The following is a 13,463-nucleotide window of genomic DNA, read 5'->3' as shown; positions in this document are numbered from 1 at the left end:
AAAAAAAAAAAAAAAAAAAAAAAAATTAAAGTGAAGTCAGGCCCATCGCTTTAGGGGTTCCACTGAGAGTGTCTGGGTGGGGCCTGGGGTAGCCTTTACACCCATGGCAGAAGGAAGAACATGGCTGGTATTTTGTAAGCTGAGATTTCTGAGTGGGGGGGCTCCTGCTTGAACCCTGAAGAGGGTCTCGAATCTAAGCTCATTTCTTGAGGTGAATACACTGGGTTTCACCTTCCCTTCTCCTTCCAGACAGGCTTAGTGGGAGCCTGGAGCCGACACTGTGTTTATTCAGTGTCCTTGGAGCAAGGGTGGATTGAAAAATTGTCACTTGCTTTTAAGCTTATCAGTTATGAACACCCTGGTTCATGAAGGCTGGAGCTCCATCCAAGTCCTTCCCGGAGTCCTCCACGGGTGGGCGGCCTGGCTGGGAGCTGGGGACGCCTCTGGAGACATGTCAGCCCCATGCATGTCCGGAGACAGCTGACCTGGGCTCGTGGTTAGTCCATTCCAAAGGCAGGAGGGGGCAGACCTGTGGATTAGAGCCGTCCCCTCCCTTCGTCTTTCCCCCTCCTCTGCCTTTTTCTCTTTCTTTACTGTAAAGATCTTTATCTGCCACATTGAGTGCTGTGTGGTAGGATCAGTGCACCATGATGACCCCTGTTGTCAGAAGGGCTTACTCTGCTGGGTAAAGCACCTTTTAACAACCCTACTAGGCAGGTATTACTCTAGCCCCTGGTTTATGGATGGGGCTGAGTTAGAGTCTGGTAAAAGTAGAGGCAGGGCTGGGCACAGTGGCTCACTCTTGTAATCCCAGCACCTTGGGAGGCCGAGGCAGGTGGATCACCTGAGTTTGGGAGTTTGAGAATAGCCTGGCCAGCATGGTGAAACCCCGTCTCTACTAAAAATACAAAAATTTTCTGGGCGTGGTGGTGCGCACCTGTAATCCCAGCTGAGATTACAGGTGTGTGCCACCATGCCCAGCTAATTTTTGTATTAATTGTCTCAGAGGCTGAGACAGGAGAATCACTTGAACCTGGGAGGTGGAATTTGCAGTGAGCCGAGGGTGTACCATTGCACTCCAACCTGGGCAAGAAGAGTGAAATTATGTCTCAAAAAAAAAAAAAAAAAAAAGAGTGGAGGCAGGAGCCCCTGGTTCTTCACCATCATGTCCTGTGTGTAGCACGCCGCCGTCCTGACTCCGGAGGGTGCAGACAGCAGCACCCCTGCCTCCTAGGAGCTTGCGGTCTGAGGCAGAGGTTGGGAGCTGGCCCCTGCGGTCTCCTCCTGTCATTAGGAAGCCTGTCGTCTGGACCAGACACCGTCCTAGGTGCTGGGGACGCAGCAGTGGGGAGCACAGAAACAGAGCCCTGCCTGGCTGGAGCGTCCAGGCCTGATGGGCTGTGTTCAGCCCACATACTTTGTTTTTTCCTTTGGAGCTGATATTTTAAAATTGGAAGATTCCACACTGTGAATCTGTTTTCCAGTCTTGAGAAATCAGAAGCCCTGGGAACACTGGCTGGCCTGGCCTTCCCTCATTCCATCTCAACTTCTAGCTGCCTGTTCAGTACAGGGCTGGCAGCCTCCTGCCCACTGCAGCCCACCTGCAGCTGGCCACACCTGTGCTTCCCGCCCCTCCCTTGAAGGATGGGATATGCAGTGTGGGAAGCAGGAGGCCTGGGCTTGGGAGCTCCAGGTGGAACTCTGTGAACAGAGGCTGGGGGGTTGCATCCCAGTCCTGCCAGCCCTGCACGTCCTTCGGGCCTTCTTGGTCTTGGGCATATCCACTGCGATGGAAAAGGGGGGTCCTGGCAGCCTAGTGGGGCTCCCTGTGGGAGCTGGGCTGCAGAATGGCCACTGTGGATTTACCTTCAGATTCCTCCTCCCTTTCCCTCCTGAATTACCCCTAAATAAAATGACAGACATTATGGGAGGCTGTGCATCGCAGCACAGAAACTCAGGAATAACGTGAGAAGGGACAGAGACAGGAGCACTCCTGGGTCCCCGCTCTGGGCCCACACTTAAGCGTCACTCACCTCATTTCATTCTCTGCGCGACACTGATTATCTTTATCTTCGTTTTTAATAGAGGAGAAAGCTGAGGTTCAAAAGGGATGGCATATCCAATGTCACCCAACTGGTATAACAGAGCTGGGATTCCAATCTGCGCAATGCCAGGTTCTGTGCTTTTTCTCCCACCACCAATTACATGGTGACCCTGGCCAAGGTACTTAACCCCCTACAGTCCAGTCAAGCAGACTGTAATGCGGCTCAGAGGAGACCTGGCCAAGACTTCCAACACGTGAGGAAGACTGCACCCTGTAACATTCTGGTTATTTTTAAAGGAAGGGACCAGATGGGTCTGTGGAACAGCTGGGCTTCTTTGAATACTTAGCCTGAGCTAAGGGGAGGGTGAAGCTCAGAGGAGGGGAAAGTCTGTCCTGTCCAGCTTTAGATAAGCTGAAAGGTCCCCTGGCTGCTGGCCTCACTCATGAGAACAGAAATTCTCACTTCTCGCTGTGAACAGGAAGGTCCCGGCTGCAGCCTGGGTTACCGGTGCCATCTGTATTTTAACAGAAGGTTTATTTTAGTAAGATCTTTAATCTGAGCTGCAAAGGCAGAAACAGTGTGTAAATCAACAGGTACCTGACACAGGCCATCTGAAAACAGGATCTGCAAATGTGCCAGGAAGGGCTTTTGAGAGTGACAGCAGTTAAGGCTCCTTATGGACGGTGAGAAGGTCCCCCAAGGGCACGGCCACACAGAGGTGGGCGGCAGCCGTGGTGCAAACGATGGGAACTGAGATGCCTGGCTTCCGCATCGCAGCTCCCCTGACCCCCAGCCCCACTTCTAGAAAGGGCTGCCAGCCCTCTTTGCGGCATCCACACCCACTTTCCCCTCCATGAGTGCAAATGCAGGCTGCAGTCTCTCCTTAAATGGGCTGTGTCCCAAACGTTCATTCACTCATTCAGTTCACCTCTGTCCATATCTGGGTGCCCTCCCTTCCTCCAGCAGCCTGTGCTTCTGAAGGAGAAGTCAACCCTGGAATGTGAACCCAGGACAGAAGAGGGGAGGTATGGAGAAGGGGTGCAGGGAGCCCTGGAGGTCAGAAGAAAGGGAGGCCGCCCAAGGAAGGCTGCCTGGAGTTGGTGGCATTTGAGGTGGGCTGTGGAGACTGGACAGGATGTCTGAAGGGAGAGACGGAGTCGGAAGCACGTCCCAGGTAAAGGAGACAGTGGGAGCAAAGGGTCCAAGATAGAAAAACGGGGGCCTGGGCTGGGTGCGGGGGCTCACGCTTGTAATCCCAGCACTTTGGGAGGCCGAGGCAGGTGGATCAGGAGGTCAGGAGTTCAAGGCCAGCCTGGCCAACATGGTGAAACCCTGTCTCTACTTAAAATACAAAAAATTAGTCAGGCATGGTGGCAAGCACTTATAGTTGCAGCTACTTGGGAGGCTGAGGCAGGAGAATCGCTTGAACCTGGGAGGTGGAGGTTGTAGTGAGCTGAGATCATGCCACTGTACTCCAGCCTGGGCGACAAAGCAAGGCTCTGTCTCAAAAAAATAAAATAAAACAGGGGCTGCTCAGATCCCACCCTGATTGTGGTGTGGAGCTTGTGCTGGGGAGTGGTGGGAGATGAGGCTATTAGGGCAGCCTGGCGCCGTTTCATGTTTGGTGTTAAATGCTGGGGAAAGAAGGGCAGGCAGGTCAGGCCATGGGGGGCTTCCCTGCTCCCTGCCTCCCCTAGACCCAGGGCAGTTGGTACCCCCATTAGTACACAAAAGCAGAGTCAGTCAGTATTACACGTGAGACAATTCTATAGCATTTGTGTTATTGTGATTTTTATTAAATAAACGTTTGGGGCCTGAGGATCTTTTTTTTTTTTTTTTTTTTTGAGTCTCTCTCTGTTACCCAGGCTGGAGTGCAATGGCGCGATCTCGGCTCACTGCAACCTCCGCCTCCTGGCTTCAGGCAATTCTCCTGCCTCAGCCTCCTGAGTAGCTGGGATTACAGGCACGCGCCACCATGCCTAGCTGATTTTTTTTTTTTGTAGTTTGTAATAGAGGCGGGGTTTCACCGTGTTGACCAGGATGGTCTCAATCTCTTGACCTCGTGATCCACCCGCCTCGGCCTCCCAAAGTGCTGGGATTACAGGTGTGAGCCACTGCGCCTGGCCGGGCCTGAGGATCTTTGTGTTGGTGGGGCAGTAGACAATATCCCCAAATGTCCCTTCTGATTGGTAATATTTCATTTATTTTTTGAGGCATAGTCACCCTCTGTCGCCCAGGTTGGAGTGCAGTGGCGTGATCTCAGCTCACTGCAACTTCTGCCTTCCGGGTTCAAGCAATTCTTCTGCCTCAGCCTGCTGAGTAGCTGGGATTACAGGTGTGTGCCACCTGGTCAGCTAATTTTTATATTTTTAGTAGAGATGGGCTTTCTCCATGTTGGCCAGGCTGGTCTTGAACTCCTGACCTAAAGTGATCCACCTACCTCGGCCTCCCAAAGTGCTGGGATTACAGGCACGAGCCACCGCACATGGCCTATTTTTAATTTTGGAGGCGGAGTCTCCCTGTGTAACCCAGGCTGGAATGCAGTGGTGCAATCTCAGCTCACTGCAACCTTCACCTCCCCAGTTCAAGAGATTCTCCTGCCTCAGTCTCCCAAGTAGCTGGGATTACAGGTGCCCACTGCCATGCCCAGCTAATTTTTGTATTTTTAATAGAGATGGGGTTTCTCCATGTTGCCCAGGCTGGTCTTGAACTCCTGACCTCAAGTGATCCATCTGCCCTGGCCTCCCAAAGTACTGAGATTACAGGCATGAACCACTGCACCTGACCTCTGATCAGTAATTTAGCTGATTGTTAATAAACTTTTGACAGCTGATAGGCAGGCCCCAGTTCAAATTAATGTAAAGAGAGAAAGAAGTTTTTGGGTTTAGGCAACCGGGAAGTTCAAGAGGGATGGATTCAGGTATGGCTGGATCCAGGCTGCAGTGAAGTCCTTGGACACTGGTTCTTTCACCCCATGTCTAGGCTGTGCTTTCCTCAGGGTTGCCTTCATCTTTCATCCTCAGGTATCCACAAAGATGGGTGATGGCTGCTGTGGGCTGACATTCTACCCGCTTAGCAATACCAACAGAAAGAGCGAATCTGTTTCCCAGTAATTTCAGCAGATGTCCCAGGGATGGCTCACACTGGACATAGAGTGAGTCACATACCCATCCCTGAACTTTGGCCAGAGGGATGCGATATACTGATTTATGAAGTCTAGGTCTTATGCCCACCCCTGGTTCCAGGGATGGAGGGACTTGGCTGGGAGTACAGGAGGGATGGGTCACCTAAGGAAATCTGGCACGTTGCTCTCAGAAGATCAGGGGATGGAAGCTGGGCAGGAAAAATGCCAACAGCTGTCCACTCCACTGGCCCTAGCGGCTTAGTTGATGGGCTGATCTTGGCACAGTCTCGTCAGCTTGGCTGGTGGCTGCAGCTGCTGGTACCCTCCCAGATGGAGAGATGCCGCCTTCTGCCTCTGCTGGGTAAGGTGTGCTTTCTTGTTCTTCGTGGATGCAGCTCATGGATCCCCAAGGCTTTGGTAGTAAACACACTTCCTGGGCTCTTTTCTGAGTCCATTGTGAACATTGAAGCAGTCAGCCGTGTGACCGCACTGGACCTGGGCTGAGATGCTCGGGGTTGGCCCTTGGCTCTGGGGTTGGATAATGCGTCCCCATCCTGTTTTGCTGATGCTTCGTGGCGCCCAGCTGCCCTCCACCCCAGCAGGTCCAGATTCCTTGAATACAGGTTGCCCCTCTTTCCAGACGTCTGCCAGTGCCTCTTGGTCACAGGCTCTGGCTGACAGAGGGGCTGGCTCTCTGCTGTCCATCCTCCTGGTGGAGGGCCAGGCCCAGAGGAAGTCTCAGGGGTCTTAAAGGTAGGGGCGTCTAGATAGCAAAGACATGGCTGCAGAAGGGCAGAGGAACGGCCTCAGGAAAAAGCCAGGGGAATAATGATTTTGGAATGTACATGGAGTCGAAACTGTGGCCCTCGATTTTCCCATGTATGAAATGCAACTAAGACTAACGAATTCCTTAAAGAACAAGTGAAATTTGTGTTTAAGCAAAAATCTTATTCAGCAATTCTTCTACTAGAGGTGCAATTTTTTTTTCTTTGAGGCAGAGTCTTGCTCTGTGGCCCAGGCTGGAGTGCAGTAGCACGATCTCAGCTCATTGCAACTTCCACCTCCCGGGTTCAAGTGATTCTCCTGCCTCAGCCTCCTGAGTAGCTGGGACTACAGGTGCTTGCCACCATGCCCAGCTAAGTTTTATATTTTTGGTAGAGACGGGGTTTCACCGTGTTGGCCAGGATGGTCTTGAACTCCTGACCTCAGGTGATCCACCTGCCTCGGCCTCCCAAGGTGCTGGGATTATAGGTGTGAGCCACCTCGCCAGGCCAGAACAGATGAGTGTTTGATTCCACTTTGTCTCAGTCTGTTTGGGCTGCTATCACAAAATACCACAAACTGGGTGGCTTCAACCAATATTTACTTCTCACAGTTCTGGAGGCTGGAAAGTCCAAGTTCAAGGTCCTGGCAGATGTGGTGTCTCATGAGGGCTCACTTCCTGGATCACAGACAACTGTCAACTTGCCGTCTTCTCAGATGATAGTGAAGGGGCAACGGAGCTCTCTGAGGCCGCTTTTCTAAGACACTGGTTCAATTCATGAAGGCTCCACCTGATTACCTCCTGAAGGCCCCTCTTCCTAATACCATGACATTATGAGTTAGGATTTTAACACAGAAATTTTAAGGGGCACACAAATATAGTCTATAGTCCATATACTCATATAGTGTACAGTATGCTTATATGAGATACCTAGAATAGGCAAATTCATAGGGGCAGAAAGTAGAATAGAGGCACTGGAGGGAAAGGCAGTTTTCTTTAATGGATCGACAGTTCCTGTTTGGGATGATGATGAAGTTCTGGAAAGGGGCAGTGGTGGTGGTTGTACCACAGTGTAAATGCCACTAAATTGCAAACTTAAAAATGGCTAAAATGGTAAAAAAATACCTAAACAAACTTTATTCAGAACCTTAGTGTGTCTAATAGGAAAAGTGTTTCTCTGGTTGATGATAGGGTGGGCTGGTGGGTAGCTCTCGCCTGGTCTGCAAAAGTGCTCAGCCGAGTTGGAAACCAGAGTGCCTTAGGGACTCCAGGGAAGCAGCAGCCCTCCCTTCCCCTATAGCCATGTTCTGAATTGAAGGTCCCTAAGGCTCTGTGCTGCCCAAGCTCACAGCCCCACTGAGGGTCACGTGTTGCTGGAAGATCAGGCCTGGGAGCAGGTGTGAGAAGCGCAGGGCCACTGCCTGCGAGCTCCCCTCTCATCCTGACACTTCCCTTTCCTGTAGTCTCGGGCTCAGGGACAGCTGTTGGCCAGCACCCTATGGGGCTCTCCCAGGAGGCTGATCTGGTGAGCGGGGACGCTGGGGGCTTAGCAAGTGGCCCAGGAGGAATGTGGCTCTGGCCACGCGAGTGGAGGGCTTGGGTTTAGTGACCACAATGTGGATTCCCTCTGTGACCTGCCGGCCTGCCTTGAGACAGGCAGCCGCTACCCCAGGGTATGCTGCCCTGCAGAGCAGGCCTCAGGGGTGGGATTTGTGCGACCCTTGACCCTGGCATGGTCTCAGAACCTTCCTCTGAGTGTACTCTGTGCTGTTTCCTCAAACTTTTTTTTTTTTTTTTGCTCCGTCACCCAGGCTGGAGTGCAGTGGCGCAATCTTGGCTCACTCCAACTTCCACCTCCCTGGTTCAAGCAATTCCCCTGCCTCAACCTCCCAAGTAGCTGGGATTACAGGTGCGTGCCACCATGCCCAGCTAATTTTTTTTGTATTATTATTATTTTTTAGATGGTATCTCACTCTGACACCAGGCTGAAGTGCGGCAGTGCAATCTCTGCTCACAGCAACCTCTGCCTCCCAGTTCAAGTGATTTTTCCGCCTCAGCCTCCCGAGTAGCTGGGACTACAAGCTCGCACCACCATACCCAGCTAAGTTTTGTAATTTTTAGTAGAGACAAGGTTTCACCATGTTGGCCAGACTGGTCTCAAACTCCTGACCTCGGGCAGTCCACCCGCCTTGGCCTCCCCAAGTGCTGGGATTACAGGCATGAGCCACTGTGCCAGGCCCCATCTGTTTTTTAAAAAATGTTTATTATATTTTTAATATCCTTGTTCCTTGCTGAAAATTTAGAAAACCCAGAAAAATACAAAGATTAAAATAAAAATCACTTGCCATCCCAGAAGAGAGACTGTAGCAATATTAACGTTTAATATGTTTTCTTGTGATCTTTTTTTTTAATGCAAAAGCATACCCTCTCTCGTAATATATCTGTATCCACATCTGTTTCTCTGTATTGTAAGAAAATTGGGATTATGCTTTAGGTGTGGTGTATTAGTCAAGATCCTTGGTGGCAAGTGACAGAAGCCCATCTTGAATTAGCCAAACAAAATAGGGGGATTTTTTGACTGGGGTAACCCATCTGTGGAAAAGATTGGGCCTCAGGAACAGCTGCATCCAGGACCATTAGCAGAACCACTCTCCGTCTCATGCTGCTGTGTCTCTTTGTGTTGACTTCATTCTCTTGGGCCATCTGTCCCTAGGATGTAGAATCCATGGTTGTAGACTCTTGTGGGCTAAATGTTACTTATTTATTTATTTTTAAGACGGGGCTTCACCACATTGGTCAGGCTGGTCTTGAACTCCCGACCTCAGGTGATCTGCCTGCCTTGGCCTCCAAAGTGCTTGGATTACAGGAGTGAACCACTATGCCCGGCCTATTTTTTTTTTTGGAAATGGGGTTTCGCTCTTGTCACCCAGGCTGGAATGCAATGGCGTGATCTCGGCTTACTGTAACCTCCACCTCCTGGGTTCAAGTGATTCTCCTGTCTCAGTCTCCCAAGAAGCTGGGATTATAGGTGCCTGCCACCACACCTGGCTATTTTTTTCTATTTATTAGAGATGGGGTTTCACCATGTTGGTCAGGCTGGTCTCGAACTCCCAACCTCACGTGATCCACCTGCCTCAGCCTCCCAAAGCCCTGGGATTACAGGCATAAGCCACCAAGCCCGGCCGTGGGCTAAACATTTTAAATGCTGAATTTCCCCCAAAGAGGAAGGAAAGCTCCTTTCCAATAGCTCTGGTTAGATTCATTCCAGGGAGGAGTTCTGATGGGCCTGGATTGTGTGTCCATCTCAGAACCAGTCCCTATGTGCAGGGGTGGGAATGGGGAGCAGTGATTGGCCCAGTGAGTCGGGGGCACACTCTGGTCAGAGTGGTGTTGTGTGCACAGAGTCCTTTCCAGTGGGAGAGGGCAGTTCCATCAAGTAGAGATAGGAGCTTGATTACAGGGGAGGGGGAGGCCAAAGTGAGTGGGCCCAGCAAACACCACAGACAAATGCTGTTTGGGGTCGGCACCAGCCACAGGGGTGGAAGCATGGTGTGTTGGGTAAGCACGTGGTCCTCGCCTTCATGATAATTTAATTGGGGTTCAATTGGTACCATGCCATGGGCAGTACAGTTTGGCAATAGCTGTCTCCATTATACATGCCTATCCTCCTTGACCCTTTGAGGACTTATCAGATGTGTATGTTTCCAGACTTGGAATGACGTAGAATGAGGTCATTCACTGCAGTATTATTTGAAATAGCAAAATATTGGAAACACGCAAATTCTTATTCAGAGTGAACTGGTTACCTAAATTATTTCACATTCGTGTCATGGACTAAGGACTTAGAATAGAATGGTGAGGCTGGGCGCGGTGGCTCACGCCTGTAATTCCAGCACTTTGGGAGGCTGAGGTGGGTGTATCACCTGAGGCCAGGAGTGCGAGACCAACCTAGCCAATATGACAAAACCCCATCTCTACTAAAAAAATACAAAAATTAGCCAGATATAGTGATGCACGGCTGTCATACCAGCTGCTACTCGGAAGGCTGAGGCAGGAGAATCACTTGAACCCGGAAGGCGGAGTTTGCACCATTGCACTCTGTCCTGTCGACAGAATGAGACTCTGTCTCAAAAGAAAAGAATAAAATTAAGTTAAAAAGAATGGCGAAGCTGTCTGTGTAACTGTGACAACCTAAAATGAGTGACAGAAAGACCAACTCTCCAAAACAAAAGAGTTTCTGGTAATAGCAAGGGATTGTGGTCAGAGATGTCCCTGCTGTTATGGACCATCACACACCTGAGGGGACGGGGACAGGGAAGCTTTTAGAGGAAAAAGAAGTTCACAGAAGCTGTTTTGAAACAAAGACCACTGGGTACTGAGGCTTATCTCAGGAGGGGCGTTTGTTCTTGGTGGTGTTGGCTGCTGCTAGGAGAGGTCTTCACAGAAGTGGCTTAACTGGAAGGTTCTAGTTGGGAGAGCCCTTCCCGGCAGTTTCTGTTACACACAGGCATGCATGAGGGCCCTTTCTTCATGGCTTCCTTTTCTTGGGGTTTGACATAAACCACTCAATTTTTGGTACTGACAACTTCTACAATTGATGGAAAGTTCTCAAGTTCTCCCTAGATTTTTTTTTTTTTTTTTTTTTTTTTNATCTCTTGACCTCGTGATCCACCCGCCTCGGCCTCCCAAAGTGCTGGGATTACAGGCTTGAGCCACCACGCCCGGCTACTATAATTTTTATTATTTATATATTAAAAATACTTTTTAGAGCTAGGGTCTTCCTGCGTTGCCCAGGCTGAACTCCTGGGCTCAAGCAATCCTCCCGCCTCAGCCTCCTGAGGATCTGGGACTACAAGCACACGTCACTGTTCCTGGCTACCGGAATTTTTAAAAAGCAAAGTGTGGATCATGAAAGAGTCTGTGTTCTGCAGATTAAGTAAGAGGAATAAGATTAAGCTCCCTGCCTGGGGAACAATGGGTACCCTCTCCCTCCCCTTTCTCCCCTCTGCCAACTGGATGTTTGCATTTAAATGGAGACTCTTGAAGACTAAAAACACCCAAGACTCCAAGAGAAGAATGGTTGGAATTTCAAAAAATTCATAGCTCTTATCTGGGGTATGGTCTGGGTGTTTCCTTGGAAAGAGTTAAGCTCTTAGGTCCTCTTCACCTGAGCCCCTCACAGACCGATGGTTGTATTGAAGCTTGTAAAAGACACAGCTGAGATGTCCTACCTACAAAAAGCCCTTCGTGCACTCTTATTTTGAGCAGGTATTCAGTGTATGTGCATAAGAATGATGGGGAGGGGGCCGGGCACTGTGGCTCATGCCTGTAATCCCAGCACTTTGGGAGGCCGAGGCAGGTGGATCACCTGAGGTCAGGAGTTCGAGACCATTCTGGCCAATGCGATGAAACCTCATCTCTACTAAAAATACAAAAATTAGCTAGGCGTGGTGGTGCGCACCTGTAGTCCCAGCTACTTGGGAGGCTGAGGCAGGAGAATTGCTCGAACCCGGAGGTGGAGGTTGCAGTGAGCCAAAAATACACCACTACACTCCAGCCTGGCAACAGAGTGAGACTCAAAAAAAGAAAAAAAAAGAAAAGAATGACATGGAGGGAAGGGAAAAGAGGAAGGAGGTGGAAAAGAGGGTGGGAGAAAGGACCCAATCAAGGTCAATATAGCCTGAACCAGCTAGAGGCCCTAGCCTGGGGCTGCATTCTAGGGGACAGGAGCCGGTAGTGCTACATCACCCATGAGAACAAAGGAGCAGCCACCCAGCCAGGAAAAGCCCCACATCCCTGCAAACCCATGTTTAGCTCACGCGCTCTCTGCTCTCCCATACAGCAGAACTTCCTGAAGCTCTGGCTCTGCTTCTCACCAGTGCCCAGCAGCCACTGTGGTTCTGAACCCAGTGGTCACCCTCTGCCCTCCGTTCAGCACCACTGACGCAGCCTCATACTCGCTTCTTCTCTTAAGGCTGTCTTCATTTTGCTCATGACTGTCGATCTAGAGAAAGAAACTGAGGGGAAATTAACACAGAGAGTTTGCTTGGGCCAACGGTGAGAACAGCTGCCAGGGACACTTCCAAGTTACCTTGCTGATGGCTCCTTTTGACCTTTGTTACAAGCAGTTTTTTTTTTTTTTTTTTTGAGATGGAATCTTGCTTTTGTAGCCCAGGCTGGAGTGCGATGGCGTGATTTCGGCTCACTGCAACCTCCGCCTCCCGTGTTCAAGCGATTCTCCTACCTCATGCTCCCAAGTAGCTGGGATTACAGGTGTGTGCCACCACACCTGGCGAATTTTTGTATTTTTAGTAGAGACAGGATTTCGCCATGTTGGCCAGGCTTGTCTCAAGTGGCAGACCTCAGATGATCTGCCTGCCTCGGCCTCCCAAAGTGCTGGGATTACAGGTATGAACCACCATGCCTAGCCCGTTTTTTGTTTGTTTGTTTTTAAGGCAGAGTCTTGCTCTGTCACCCAGGCTGGAATGCAATGGTGCGAACACCGAAGCTTTGACCACCTGCCCTCAAGGGATCCTCCTGCCTCAGCCTCCTGTGTAGCTGGGACCACAGGTGCATGCTACCATGCCTGGCAAAGTTTTTTAGAGACAGGATCTCACTTTGTTGCCCAGGCTGGTCTCAAACTTCTGGGCTCAAGAGATCCCCCCGACCTCAGCCTCCCAAAAGTAGGACTCTAGTAAAAATAAAAAAATTAGCTGGATGTGGTGGCAGGTGCCTGTAATCCCAGCACTTGGGAGGCTGAGGCAAGAGAATTGCTTGAACCCAGGAGGTGGAGGTTGCAGTGAGCTGAGATTGTGCCACTGCACTCTAGCCTAGGGGACAGAGTCAGACTGTCTCAAAAAAAAAGGAAAATAGTACTTTATCTTTGTGTTGTGTTGGCTTGTATTTGCATAACGCAGCTGCAGAAGGCTGGGCGAGGTGGCTTATGTCTGTAATCCCAGCACTTTGGGAGGCCGAGGCTGGTGGATTGCTTGAGCTCAGGAATTCGAGACCAGCCTGGGCAAAATGGTGAAACCCCATCTCTACCAGAAATGAAAGAAAAAAAAATTAGCTGGGCATAGTAGGGCATGCCTGTGGGGTCCCAGCTACTTGAGAGGCTGAGGAGGGAGGATTGCCTGAGCCCAGGAGGTGGAGGTTGTTGAGTGAGCTGGGATTTCGCCACTGCACTCCAGTGGGGTAATAGAATGAGACCCCCTTAAAAAAAAAAAGCGGGAGCAGCTGCAGAAGGGTGTGTAAAAATCATTTCAAAGGTTGAATGAGAAGTGGAGAGATTGGGACCAGGAGAAGACAACGTAGCCTGCCTTTGGCTTTTGAGCTGTGCTAACGTATTCCTCATTCAAAACTCGACAGACCAGTTTCCTTTGCGGTGATGAAAAAGTTACGGAGTTAGTGGTCATGGTTACATAGCACTGTACATGCATGCTACTGCATTGTATGCTTTGGTTAAGATGGTAGATTTTATGTTACGTGTGTTTACTATAATTTTTTTTTTTTTTTTTTTGAGACGGAGTTT

The 13,463-nt window shown here is 50.2% G+C and overlaps 1 protein-coding gene across 17 annotated transcripts in view; it reads left to right on the top strand.

Annotated features, from left to right (window-relative positions):
• Nucleotides 1–13,463, top strand: part of RAP1GAP2 (RAP1 GTPase activating protein 2) — a 273,881-nt gene that overhangs the window by 98,179 nt on the left and 162,239 nt on the right. The window contains exon 1 of one of the 17 annotated variants that reach the window (XM_037743145.1): nucleotides 5,079–5,199. The exons of the other annotated variants lie outside the window; for them this stretch is intronic. Coding sequence (XP_037599073.1) covers nucleotides 5,168–5,199 — 32 coding nt within the window. The 5' untranslated portion in view covers nucleotides 5,079–5,167. Of the gene's footprint in view, nucleotides 1–5,078; nucleotides 5,200–13,463 lie in introns of those variants that run through there. 17 annotated transcript variants of the gene reach the window in all.

Source organism: Cebus imitator, unplaced genomic scaffold, assembly GCF_001604975.1.
Source record: "Cebus imitator isolate Cc_AM_T3 unplaced genomic scaffold, Cebus_imitator-1.0 Scaffold136, whole genome shotgun sequence".
Taxonomy (NCBI): Eukaryota; Metazoa; Chordata; class Mammalia; order Primates; family Cebidae; genus Cebus; species Cebus imitator.
This window is presented reverse-complemented; position numbering and strand designations above follow the sequence as displayed.